The sequence below is a fragment of the Mytilus galloprovincialis genome, chromosome 14 (assembly GCF_965363235.1).
Source record: "Mytilus galloprovincialis chromosome 14, xbMytGall1.hap1.1, whole genome shotgun sequence".
Classification (NCBI taxonomy): Eukaryota; Metazoa; Mollusca; class Bivalvia; order Mytilida; family Mytilidae; genus Mytilus; species Mytilus galloprovincialis.
In genome coordinates, this window is record NC_134851.1 from 13,564,866 (window position 1) to 13,578,676 (window position 13,811).

The 13,811-nt window shown below is 31.2% G+C and overlaps 1 protein-coding gene across 1 annotated transcript in view; it reads right to left on the minus strand.

The window, feature by feature from the left end:
• Positions 1-535: 535 nt before the first annotated feature.
• The window catches only part of LOC143058857 (adhesion G protein-coupled receptor B1-like), a 30,496-nt gene continuing 17,220 nt past the window's right edge, over positions 536-13,811 (minus strand). The window contains exons 13-20 of the mRNA XM_076232339.1: positions 13,514-13,664; positions 12,972-13,041; positions 12,204-12,270; positions 7,445-7,530; positions 6,107-6,233; positions 3,961-4,002; positions 2,141-2,224; positions 536-1,413 (exon numbers count right to left, since the gene is read on the minus strand). Of these exons, the coding sequence (XP_076088454.1) occupies positions 1,252-1,413; positions 2,141-2,224; positions 3,961-4,002; positions 6,107-6,233; positions 7,445-7,530; positions 12,204-12,270; positions 12,972-13,041; positions 13,514-13,664 (789 nt within the window). The 3' untranslated portion in view covers positions 536-1,251. The remainder of the gene's footprint in view (positions 1,414-2,140; positions 2,225-3,960; positions 4,003-6,106; positions 6,234-7,444; positions 7,531-12,203; positions 12,271-12,971; positions 13,042-13,513; positions 13,665-13,811) is intronic.

Sequence of the window (13,811 nt, forward strand, 5' to 3'; positions counted from 1 at the left end):
TAAACCCAATGTATATCACAGTTCATTTGCTGAACCACCTATAAGCGCTGAATGGTGAAGGTATTGAAAGGGCTTTTTTCTAATTTTAATGAACATATGTTGCCATTGTTTGAAAAATTCAGAAAACACTCTTTGATTTTACTTTTTTTTAATAGATGTGACATCTTGATTTCTATTAATCATATTTGTTCAGAGTTTTCATATTCAAAAATACGATTTCGACCAAACACGATAAGGATCTCCTCTTATTCCGAATGAAAACATTTCAAATTGTTTCCGATTACAATACAGTATGCATTTCACGCGAGCATCAGAAGCACTACTATTGATTAAGAGACCCTTTGAAAACATATGTTTTAAATTCGATGAAGGAGAAATGAACCTTTTTATAGTTTTTAAGTCACCAATCCTTCCAAATTTTGTAACATTTAGCATTTGTGTTTTTATTGATTTGCGTAACTAGTGTGTCTTATAAATACGAATCACGCGTCGGGCTTTCAAAATTGTAATCCTAGTATCTATGAAGACGTAAAAAGCTATCATTGACAATCGTAGTATATGTATAGGCTAGTGAATTTATTATTTAATATTTAGCCTTTAAACAACCATTTATCGGTAATCATGGTTAACTTCTGATACTTATGACTTCATTTTAAACTTCAGTCATCAAAACAAGTTCATACTCTTTACACGTCTTTATAATTATTATACATGCAGTTTTAAACTAAGTTGGTTAGCAGTATTCAGCCTCAACATGGTTAAGTAGCTCAACAATGTCTGTAGTTATAGGTGAGGAAATATTTTATTACTTTTATTGTGTACCAACTAATACTTTATTGGGAAAAAATACAAATATCAATAAGTACAACATGTAGAACGTGTATTTTTTTGTAATTCTCAAAGAGAAATCGTAAAACTGTCAAAGGACATCAGCATGCCTATAAAAATGAAGATATGGAATGATTGCCATTGAGACAACTCTTCATAAGAGATCAAAATGACACATGAATCAATAACTACAGGTCACCATAAGACCCTCATCAATGACCTTCATCAATGAGCAAAGCCCATATCGCAAGGTATAAAATGTATCGAAATGACAAATGTAATACAACTCATTGTTACCCTAAAATAAAAACCCTATTCGATGTTCAATTAAGAATTGTGTTCATCGCATAACATTCTCATTTCTTTAACACTAATGTTAACTTTAAACTTCTTGTTCGAATTCCAATTGATAATTTTAGGACTTTAAGTATTCGAAGGCGAATAAGCAAGATTGTCAAATATTGAATCAAAATACGGAGAATTGTTTTGATGCCTTCGTTGATTTAAATCATTTCCTTCATCATTGGATGTCTTCCGCTTAGACATTGGATCGTTTCTTTCTCGTTGCTGTTTTGTTTGATTGTCCTGGAATGAAAAAGAAAAACAGACATGTTGATATGTTATAATGTTATATCGTATTTTAGATTAGCTATTCCTTGAAAATGACCTCAATGAATGAAACTCATTACCAAATATTCATTCTTCATATTACCTACAAGTTCGCTAGTTGGTGAGTAAAACATTCCCATGTTTAGGTGAGGTTTGTGTTCACGTTATCTGTTTTTTTAGTCTTGACTTTAATTATTGCCATCAAGGTACAATTTCTAATGTCCTTTTGGTATCTTTTGGCAAGAGAGAGCAAATCGGTTTAGATATGTATATGAAGTTGTTTAAAAAAAACAGAATTTAAACTATTTTGGTATTTGTTTTGGTCAAGAAGATGCATATATGATGAATAAAAGTCGAATCAACGATTCTTCTGTTATCTTATACAACCTGACTTTGCTACCAATCATTAACCATAACTTCTGAGCATCAACAATAAAAATAGAAATTGAAGATAACGTTCTAATGTCATAGGAAAAAACAGAGAAGCTATCGACTCGGAGAATCTCGTGATCACAAGAAAATTTTGAGAACATTCTTTTCAAAAGTATCCCATAATTTTCATTACAGAATTTTAATATCGAAATATCCAATTACAATATTTTTGCAGAGCGTGTAATACATCTAAGTGTTAATCAATGTGAATAATAATATTGGTTAGCTTGTGAACAGATAAATGAAAATAAAAAAATACAAATCTGCTTACAAAGGTACTAGATTGTGTGAATGATTTCGAATCCATTCGACTTGCTCTTCGCCGTCTTTGATAATGCTGGTATCCTTGCTTGACCTATGATAGATAACGCAAATACTCATATTGGAGCTAGAGTATTTAAAAAAATATTTGCAATTCAATAATACATTTGCGTGAACACATCTCCTAAAAATTCAGATCGAATAATATCGAAATAACCTATATATACATATCATAATATTTAAATTCGACAGATCACGAAAATAGTTCATGTTGTAATATATCAAAGGGATCTTTAAATTAATGAGTCGTAAAAATTTAACAACGTCATGGCACAACAAGAAAAAAAAACCAGCAGAAAAAAAAGTAAAGCATAGACAATTTAAGAATGAACAACACGAACCCCCAAAAATCCATGGTTGATATCATCAGATCCAGAAGTAAAACATATAATCAGCTCCGTAGTCATTGCATGGTAAAAGGTATGACTTATAATCTATAATTGATGTTTTGATAAGCTGGTACCCCTCATTTCGTACCCTGTCAAAAACCATTTTATACCTTGACCGTTTTGTGCCTCGACCATTTCGTACCTCATGGAATATTAACATCTATTCCATTTCTTCGAAGGATTATACGTATTATGATATTTCTTATGGAAAATTTGTATATATTGTATTGTATATTTTTATCCATGGACTTCTTCTTATGTAAATATATCAGCTTACATAAACAGCTGTTAATAACTATAAAACAGTTGCAGATTATAACGTTTTTGTTGGTTGATTAACCTTATATTTTTAAAGTTGAACAATAGATAAAGGAGAAATCCTGCACACAAACAACATGCAGTTTATTTGTATATTTAAAAAAAACAAAACAACCTCAAAATGTTTTACATATACATGTATCTTAAAAAAATATAACTTCTACAAATAAATAATCCGAAAAATTAAACATCCATGTTGTCCATGAGATACAAAATGGTAGATGAATTTGACCTATAGGTTACGAAATGGTTTGTATAGTGGGAAGGAAATGGCAAATTTGGGATACGAAATGCTAATTTTGGGTACGAAATGGCAGAGGTGCAAAATGACAGAGGTACGAAATTGCCAAGTTACAAAATGGCTTGCTAGCATAAATTTGACCATTCCTTTTTAAACATTTTTTGGTTATACTTCGTCTTACATTTCTGCGTATTTCTATATTCATGGTTCTCAATGTTTAAGTTTGAGCGTTTCTAATAAAGATTAATTCAGGAAAAAAACGCGTTGAACAAGAATTTCATGAAATGGGAATTTCTATCACTAAAAGACAGGTGGGGTCATGAAATAAAAGTAACGAAAAGTAGTTACTGGTATATTAGTCATTTATACAGCATACTCTAAATTGGACCTACATTGCCAAATTGCTCAATAAAACTCAAAAATGTGTCTTTATGACTTCTTTAGATATTTGAAGATACAAGAAAACTAAGCAGTATTGTTGACAAGATAAGAAATAAAAATAAAAAATACAGCGAATAGATGTCGATTGGAGAGATTTAACAAAGTTAATTGTAGCGTTTCAACAGCAATTGTTCATTATTTGAGCAGAAATGCGAAGAAACCATTATTTGGAATAAGTTTTAAAACAGAAATGTTAACATTAAATAAAAAAAAAATTACAAATTAGATTAATAAAACAGTCTTGAAAAAAGGCAGTTTATGATCCTTCTCATCATATGGGAAAATAGGTAGTTATTACAAAAGAAATTTGCACTTATTTTGACCAGCTATGTGGTTATTAGTCACAAACTGTGACAAAGACCATCATGAACATACACCTACCTGTTTATTAAGAAAGCAATGGAACAAACACACGAAGAAACCCTGAAAATAAAAATGTTCTATAAAACATATGCTGAATTGAAATTATTAAAATCACACAAGGATACTGTCAAAAACCTGAGATCAGTGTGATTTCGACATAGCAACCATCAGTAGAGCTCACACAAAATAGTCGAAATCATTATCAAACTTTAACACTTTGGATATAAAATACATTCGGGTTTCGAGTTTTCTAAACGTTTTTATTAAAGTTAAGTCTACAAAAAAAATTAAATATAATATCAATGATACAATATGTTAGAAAAAGCGTACTGACTACTGAAATGGTAACACTCTTGCAAGTCAAATAACAAACTAGTTCATGTAGTAGTAATAGTGACCCAGTAATTATATGAGATGATTTTTCATTTCCTATCGTTAATTATCCGTTTTTAGATGGTGAAGTTCCCTTGTCACCATCTTATGGTGTTTATATATCTCAACTTGTACTATTCGCTCGTGTTTGTAATAACGTATTATATTTTAGCGAGAGAAATTTATGTATTACTGAAAAATTATTACACCAGGGTTTTCGATATCACAAACTAGTCAAAACATTTACTAAATTTTATCATCGGTTTAAGGAAATAATTCGTAAATATAACTCAACATGCAGACATCTTATACGTACAAGTATTTCACATCCAATCTTTTATGGTAATATTCTTTACAAAGCACAAAAATGTCAGTATTCACCCCAAAAGCTTACAAAACCTTTAAACAGACTTATTAAGAAGGGATATAGTTACAATACTGATGTCAGGTCATTAAAGATTGCATATTTTTGCTCTAATATTGATTCACTTATAGGGTCTTTGCATCGGAACTAAATACATTTATTTAAAAAAAAAACAGTGGTTGGCATGACACGGGTTATGTTCTTCTCATATATTCTATGATAGTATGATACTCAACCCCTAATGGGAGGGATTCTGCCTGGTATTCATATGATGAAGACATAATCTTTCAATCAGTTTAATTGAGGTTCCGGAGCTGGCATGTCAGTTAACTGCTAGTAGTCTGTTGTTATATATGTATTATTGTCATGTTGTTAGTTTCTTTTGTTACATCTTCTGACATCAGACTCAGACTTCTCTTGAACTGCATTTTAATGTGTGTGTTGTTATGCGTTCACTTTTCTACATTGGCTAGAGGTATAGGGGAGGGTTGAGATCTCATAAACCTGTTTAACACCGACGAAATTTTGCGCCTGTCCCAAGTCACGAGCCTCTGGCCTTTGTTATTGTTTGTATGATTTTTAATTTTAGTTTCTTGTGTATAATTCGGAGTTTAGTATGACGTCCATTATCACTGAACTAGTATACATATTTTTTAAGGGGCCAGCTGAAGGACACCTCCGGGTGCGGGAATTTCTCGCTACATTGAAGACCCATTGGTGCATTGGTGGCCCTCGGCTGTTGCCTGCTCTATGGTCGGGTTGTTGTCGCTTTGACACATTCCCCATTTCCTTTCCCAATTTTATATATTAACTGACTAAATAAAAGTGCTTTATATTTCCTTAAGTAATCCCAGTAAATCAAACATTAATGGCACTATTCAATTCTGCTTCATTTAATTTATATTTACACAAGGTACGGCTTCAAACTACAATCTATCACAAATCTATCACAAATCTGATTATTTCGGCTCCCCAAAGATAAATCAATTGCGCAATTCCCATCGTATAACTATATCAACTGATACATTACGATCGTGCATATACTTTAACAATTTCGGACCTATCATTAACAGGGTTGTAGTCCTGAAACAAAAACAGTCCAATAGTAATCAGCGCTACATAATAAATCAGTCGCCATCAAGAATTGTTTGACCGATTTAAAGAAACTATTTTAAGCTAACTTGCGATAATTGTTTACCGCTTTAGGTATTTGAAATTATACGTTTTTATTGTGGTACAATTTTCTTGTAGTGAAATTTAAAATGCTGATATTCAAATATCACTATCACTACTGAAAAAAGCTGAAAGATAAAAAGGAAAATGTGCTTGACTTTTAATGTTAATATTCCCATCTTTTTCCGTGAATATATTTATAATAATAATACATTTTGTTTTGTACTTCATTTATTTTCCCAATGACATACATACCTGTAATGAGTTAAGTATAGCAAAAAGGTATTGGAAAACAACTAAGTCTTCGTTCACAGAAAACACACCAAGGACCCATGTTACACCAAACAGTGGTAATATAACGCAGATACTTTTTATTCCTGCCCTGCAAAATATGAAAAAATATGTAACAATGTAAATGCATGATACAGGTTCTTTGATTTGATTAAAGATCCTTGAATTAATTTTTTTTAGGCTGCATGCGTGATTCGTGATTATTAGACTCGTCAGTAGAGCTCCAATCTAGACTAAGAAGGACATACCAAAAACGAAGTTGGAGGGCAACGACTAACAAAAGTGTTTTAAAATGTTGTATCAAGCACAGATAAAATAATCTGTTTTCGTGATAGAAACACCTAGCTTTGTAAATCGATTTAAAATCTATCAACAAAACATTTATAGAACATAAACATATAATTGATTGTTCATGTCACAAAAAACACATGACTATATAAAATCATTGTTGTTTAAAAACAAATTGACATTCTAAAGGCCAAACATATACATCTGGTACTCTATATGCATAACATATACACTTTTGGTGAAATATCTTAAGTATTCGTCTTTAATAAAAGGGGACATCGGTGCCTAATTGGTCCTAGTTTTAGAACTACTGTATCACTAGCCAGTCAACAACGAGGAAGTTAGTTTGAATCTCGCATGGAGTAAGTGCACTCGGTTCCAATCTTTATTGATTAGGATTATAAGTTTTCCTGCTAGGTCGGCAGTTCAGTCCGGCACTCCGACTTCCTCCACAAGTACAAGGTATATATTATTTGTCTAAAATGTTTAATTCGAGAAACAGGCATACAAAAATTACAACAAATTAATACCGTTGTATGCCTGTATCATTGCAATGTTACGTTGATTTTTTTCTAAATCTTTTTGCTTCGTATAACGCTTTATATTTCTTGTTTTCTCTCAATCGATTTATGACTTTTGAACAGCAGTATTCTACTGTTGCCTTTATTTTTTTTTATCTTTTTGACACATTCCTCGATTCCGTTCTATTTCGGGTATAGCCATACATAAGAAGATATTTATAAAACTAATTCAAACAAAAGCTAGAAGGTTAAAGCTGTTTTCAATTTGCCTCTTTAAAATCTAAAAGGCTATGGGTAATATAAATATCCGTACACTACCAAAATGAAAATAACATAACGTCATTAATTAACTTTCAATTGTTTAGTACATTAATAACAATTCCCAATATTTTGGTGTATGCTTTTGAAAATATCACCAATAATGCTTTAAATTCTGAAACGGCGAATTATCATAATTTTATGATTGAAATAAGATACAAAGCAGAAGACTTACTTCGATTTTTCTTTCAATGTTTTGGCCGGCAGACCCCTTACTGTCAATATTCTATGTAGCATGATGACTAGTATAACAAAGTTAGCCTACATATTAGAAAATTATTTCAAATTATACATATAAATGTAAAAGAGAGACGAAAGATAAAAGAGGGACATTCAAACTCGTAATTCGAAAATAAATTGACAATTAAATTCAGAAATTTAACAATATAATACTAAAACCATGTCAGTACTGACGCTCTGACTACTCAGGTGATGATCAAAAACTAGTTTTCAGGCAACAGTATCAAAATATTGCTTGTAAACAGGAATAACACACTCAATAGAATTCGTGCGTCCGAAATGATTGACTGAATTATCGGAATCGCTAAAACCACAAAATTTGTAATTCGAATATGTTAAATACTTAAACATACAAAATGACCAAACCAGAATACATACGCAGAGAAAACGTATAATATGATAAGTGTTTGTTTAATAAAGTGTTTTCTCTAATTCTGAAGCACTTTAACCCTTTTCCGGACCCATTGTAAAATGAAATTCAATCAACATGTGGTTGCCGATTATTTGATAAGATGATTGGATGAGTTTACGGGTGGTCAAAACCTAATCGGCTCACTAAATGATTCTAAATGTCCTGTATTAATGACATTGACTAGCTCAAAAAGGAATTTTCATTTTATAATCATAAGAACAGATCATCTTGATTGGCTAAATCTGATAATTCAATGGTATCAATGTAAGAATCAATATGTAAACAAAGATGGTATACGCATTTTGTCCAATCACATAGAAGTAAGTATGCTCAAGGTGAAATAATATACAGCAGCGAGAATGACCAGATATATCGCTTTACCGAGGAGCGCATCGGTGGCCGAGTGGTCTATGTATTTTATTATTTCTTAATAAAAGTTGTTGGAAAATCACCTGTATCAGAATCTGATTGGATTGAAAAGTATCCGAAAGTAGAACTTTCAAAGTGTTATATTTTTTTCAAATTAACATATCTTGTTTGGTGAATGCAGGGAACTTAATTTGCAAGTACTTCACAGAACTTTGTTTACTAAGGTTATTTTTTAAAAATGTACCATGTCTGATAACACTTGTCAAGTGTGTGCACAATCTAGAAAAGATTTAAAACATATTTTTTCAATTGTGCCAATCATTCAAAATTAACTGAATTTTTTGATAAATGTTATGTGCACTGTTGATAATACCTTTGTAAATACGATTGATTTTGACCAAACGATGCTTATGGGTTTTATGAAGATAAGTTACGATTTTAGTTTTTAATTCGCTAATTTAATTAAGAGTATAGCCAGATTTAGTATCAATAAAAGTAAAAATAAAATCGTGTTGTTGAATCCTCAAGCTGAACTCAATTTAGTAGACTAATTTAAAACATTGTAAGAAAAGTACATAATATCATGTCACTATTTTTATCGTTTAAATCAGAGAAAATAACATTTCTTATTAGAAAAATATTTTATATCGGACAATCTCGTTATTTAAGTAACAGATAACCATTCAGAAATATCGTATTAATTTTAAACTAAACTAGTTGATATGTAACATAATATATAAACCATACTATTGCATTTCTGTTATTTTAACCGAATACACGTAACCGTCTGTTTGTGACACCAGGAATGTATATACTGTCTGGTGAATTTTTATTTTAAGTATTTGAATAAATTTTCATCAAGAAGAAAAAAGTAGTTACTACTGTATTCAAGAGCCAGTCAACACTGAGGTTGTGAGTTGGAACCCCGTTCATGCGGGTGAACTCGACTCGGATTGTCAGTTTTCCTTTCGAAGGGCGGTGGTTTTCTACGGGCACTCCGGCTTCCTCCGCCAATTAAAAACTGGCCACTACGAAATAGTCCAAAAGCGGTGCTAAAAAGTGACGTTAAAACACGACATAAAATCGATTTGCCGAACAGTATATCGGAATTTTGGCAATAACATGTAAAAACGGACATTTTTTTAGTTCATTTTGAATGCATGCGTAGATATGATGTCTATTCTGACATTGAGTACACTTGTGTTTCGTTTAAGGTTTTCAAATATTTTGTAAAAGACCGTCAATGAAGAGTCAAAAGTTATCGAAGGTACCAGAATTATAATATAGTACGCCAGACGCGCATTTCGTCTACAATAAGACTCATCAGTGACGCTCATATCAAAATATTCATAAAGCCAAACATTTGATAAGATGATTGGATGAGTTTACGGGTGGTCAAAACCTAATTGGCTCACTAAATGATTCTAAATGTTCTGTATTAATGACATTGACTAGCTCAAAAAGGGATTTTTATTTCATAATCATTAGAACAGATCATCTTGATTGGCTAAATCTGATAATTCAATGGTATCAATGTAAGAATCAATATGTAAACAAAGATGGTATACGCATTTTGTCCAATCACATAGAAGTAAGTATGCTCAAGGTGAAATAATATACAGCAGCGAGAATGACCAGATATATCGCTTTACCGAGGAGCGCATCGGTGGCCGAGTGGTCTATGTATTTTATTATTTCTTAATAAAAGTTGTTGGAAAATCACCTGTATCAGAATCTGATTGGATTGAAAAGTATCCGAAAGTAGAACTTTCAAAGTGTTATATTTTTTTCAAATTAACATATCTTGTTTGGTGAATGCAGGGAACTTAATTTGCAAGTACTTCACAGAACTTTGTTTACTAAGGTTATTTTTTAAAAATGTACCATGTCTGATAACACTTGTCAAGTGTGTGCACAATCTAGAAAAGATTTAAAACATATTTTTTCAATTGTGCCAATCATTCAAAATTAACTGAATTTTTTGATAAATGTTATGTGCACTGTTGATAATACCTTTGTAAATACGATTGATTTTGACCAAACGATGCTTATGGGTTTTATGAAGATAAGTTACGATTTTAGTTTTTAATTCGCTAATTTAATTAAGAGTATAGCCAGATTTAGTATCAATAAAAGTAAAAATAAAATCGTGTTGTTGAATCCTCAAGCTGAACTCAATTTAGTAGACTAATTTAAAACATTGTAAGAAAAGTACATAATATCATGTCACTATTTTTATCGTTTAAATCAGAGAAAATAACATTTCTTATTAGAAAAATATTTTATATCGGACAATCTCGTTATTTAAGTAACAGATAACCATTCAGAAATATCGTATTAATTTTTAACTAAACTAGTTGATATGTAACATAATATATAAACCATACTATTGCATTTCTGTTATTTTAACCGAATACACGTAACCGTCTGTTTGTGACACCAGGAATGTATATACTGTCTGGTGAATTTTTATTTTAAGTATTTGAATAAATTTTCATCAAGAAGAAAAAAGTAGTTACTACTGTATTCAAGAGCCAGTCAACACTGAGGTTGTGAGTTGGAACCCCGTTCATGCGGGTGAACTCGACTCGGATTGTCAGTTTTCCTTTCGAAGGGCGGTGGTTTTCTACGGGCACTCCGGCTTCCTCCGCCAATTAAAAACTGGCCACTACGAAATAGTCCAAAAGCGGTGCTAAAAAGTGACGTTAAAACACGACATAAAATCGATTTGCCGAACAGTATATCGGAATTTTGGCAATAACATGTAAAAACGGACATTTTTTTAGTTCATTTTGAATGCATGCGTAGATATGATGTCTATTCTGACATTGAGTACACTTGTGTTTCGTTTAAGGTTTTCAAATATTTTGTAAAAGACCGTCAATGAAGAGTCAAAAGTTATCGAAGGTACCAGAATTATAATATAGTACGCCAGACGCGCGTTTCGTCTACAATAAGACTCATCAGTGACGCTCATATCAAAATATTCATAAAGCCAAACAAGTGCAAAGTTGTAGAGCATTGAGGATTCAAAATTCCAAAAAAGTTGAGCCAAATACGGCTAAGATAATCTATGCCTTGGATATGAAAATCCTTAGTTTTTCGAAAAATTCAAAGTTTTGTAAACAGGAAATTTATAAAAATGACCAAACTATTGATATTCATGTCAACACCGAAGTGTTGACTACTAGGCTGGTGATACCCCCGGGGACTAAACGTCCACCAGCAGTGGCATCGACCAAAAACTGACGAAATACTCCTCCGATAAAGCAAGCGGTACACTACCTATGTGACAAAAGAAAAGAAAAAATGATTCTTTTTCCCCCCATTTTTTAGAATTATCACGAATTATTTTGTATTGTAAAGAAACTCATCTTTAGATTTATGTTGAATGTAGACCTCTTCACATCGGTTTGTTAATTGTAATTTGATTGTTTGGTTACTTTCGCCTTTACTTTTATTCGAAGTGTTTCTGAAATCACTATTCGAAAGCAACGCTGTTTTGTGTTACCTCCGATTTTTGCAATCGGAAATCACTAACATACACATAGTATAAAATAAAAGCCATATATTGATACAAACTGAAAGGATATACACTTGTAAGAAGATAACAAATGTATAGGACCTTTAAGGATGTTTTACTGTCACACAAGTGAGAGGTTTAGCGCTATGAAACGATTTTCTTCAATTAAAAATGCCTGTACGAAGTCAGGAATATGACCGTTGTTGTCCATTCCTTTGATGTGTTTTATTATTTGATGTTGCCATTTGATTAGGGACTTTCCGTCTTGGATTATCCTCGGAGTTCAGTATTATTGAGATTTTAATTTAAAATATCTATTGTATATGAGATGTCTGTGGAAAAATCGTATTAATCTTTTATCACAATAATAATCAATTTCACAGAACTTACCACAACTACCGATATAGCAGGTCCTATAAAAGCCCAGATGAGTTTGGATTCTAGGGAAAGCCAACAGCTAAAAACAGACTTACTTAATATATTAAACAGTTAACTTATCCTAATATTTGAAAATTTATTGGAATTGTGTTTCAATGATATTTTTCAAGTCACTAAAATTTCCATATGATAAGGAAAATACAGTTACCTTACCATCTAGAACGCCTGACTTTATCCGTGTGATGATATAGCTTAAGGCTTATTTTCGAATTTATGTTGTCCTTTCTATATGTTTTACATTTTTGTATTTCTAGTGTTTATGTAACGTTTGTTTTATATATTCTGATATGATTTGTTAAAATCTTTTTCACGTAAATCTTTTACATTATCTTCAAAATCCCTGTGCCATTTCAGATATATGATAGTTGTGTGTACCATTCGATAGTTCGGTATTTTTTTCTTGTCTTATTAGATAAGAACATTGTGGTATGATCTTGTTTACAATTTGCCATAGATTCACTAGATAAAGAATTTTATGAAAAATAAATTTTTGGAATTGATTTATATGGAATATATTCAGAATACTAAGAGTACCTAATAAAATCATAAAGTTAATCAAAGTTCATGTTTGTTTGCCTACTACAAAATTACAAAAACTGATTAGTCTTTTTTTATTTTATTTAGAAAAAATATTTTTTCTGTAGTAAATTGATATTTTCTTTGGCTTTTAGAAATTTGATTTTAGTTTCGGATTAATTACAAATCTGTACGCATACTTACTATCTGTCATTGCCATATCCTTCTAACTTGGTTACCCCTGCAGAAATGCTTACGATCACAGCGGGAATAACTGAAATTGACGATTTTATAAATAGTACATGAGTTATCAAATTAAGATACTTTAAGAAATGTAGGTTGTAAGTGAAATGATCTATTATTTCATGAATGTAATTCAGCAGATAAAATACTAGCATGTGTTATGTTTATGTATCGTTTATAAATTATAATTTAACAAAAAATGATTTCAGACGATAAAACAAAAGCGTCTATTTATTATTTCCATATAAAAAGTTAATATGTTTTCAAATATCATATCATGACAATAAAGTAAAATCGTATGTATTACAAAAACTTAACAAATTGTATGCAGTAATTTTGTTTACTGTCCTCGGCCTTGAACACAGTTCGTTTCAAATCGACAATGTTTGTCACATTAAATTCAAGGTTAAAAAATCTGTGTTGCAAATTTGAACAACGACTATAAAAGATTTTCAATCAAAGAAAGGACAATATTTTGTACAAATATAATAGATAATGCTTACTCCAACATGAAGGAATCAACCACTGAATTATTGATTTTGTACGAAAAATAATAACAACCATTATTGCTACTTGAATTCCTTCCCCTAACATCAAGGCAAAATCTACCAAAAATATGTAGTGTAGTCCAACCGCGATTCCTGTACAAACATCCTGCAAAATATATAAATAATAATGCGTCTGTCTATTGTTTGCAGCTTTTGGTTTATAAAATATCAAATATTAAATAGTTCGTTTCTATGTATGTTGGCGTTTGTTTTTGTCACACTTTAGTTTGAAACCCGGATTTGTATTCTCTCA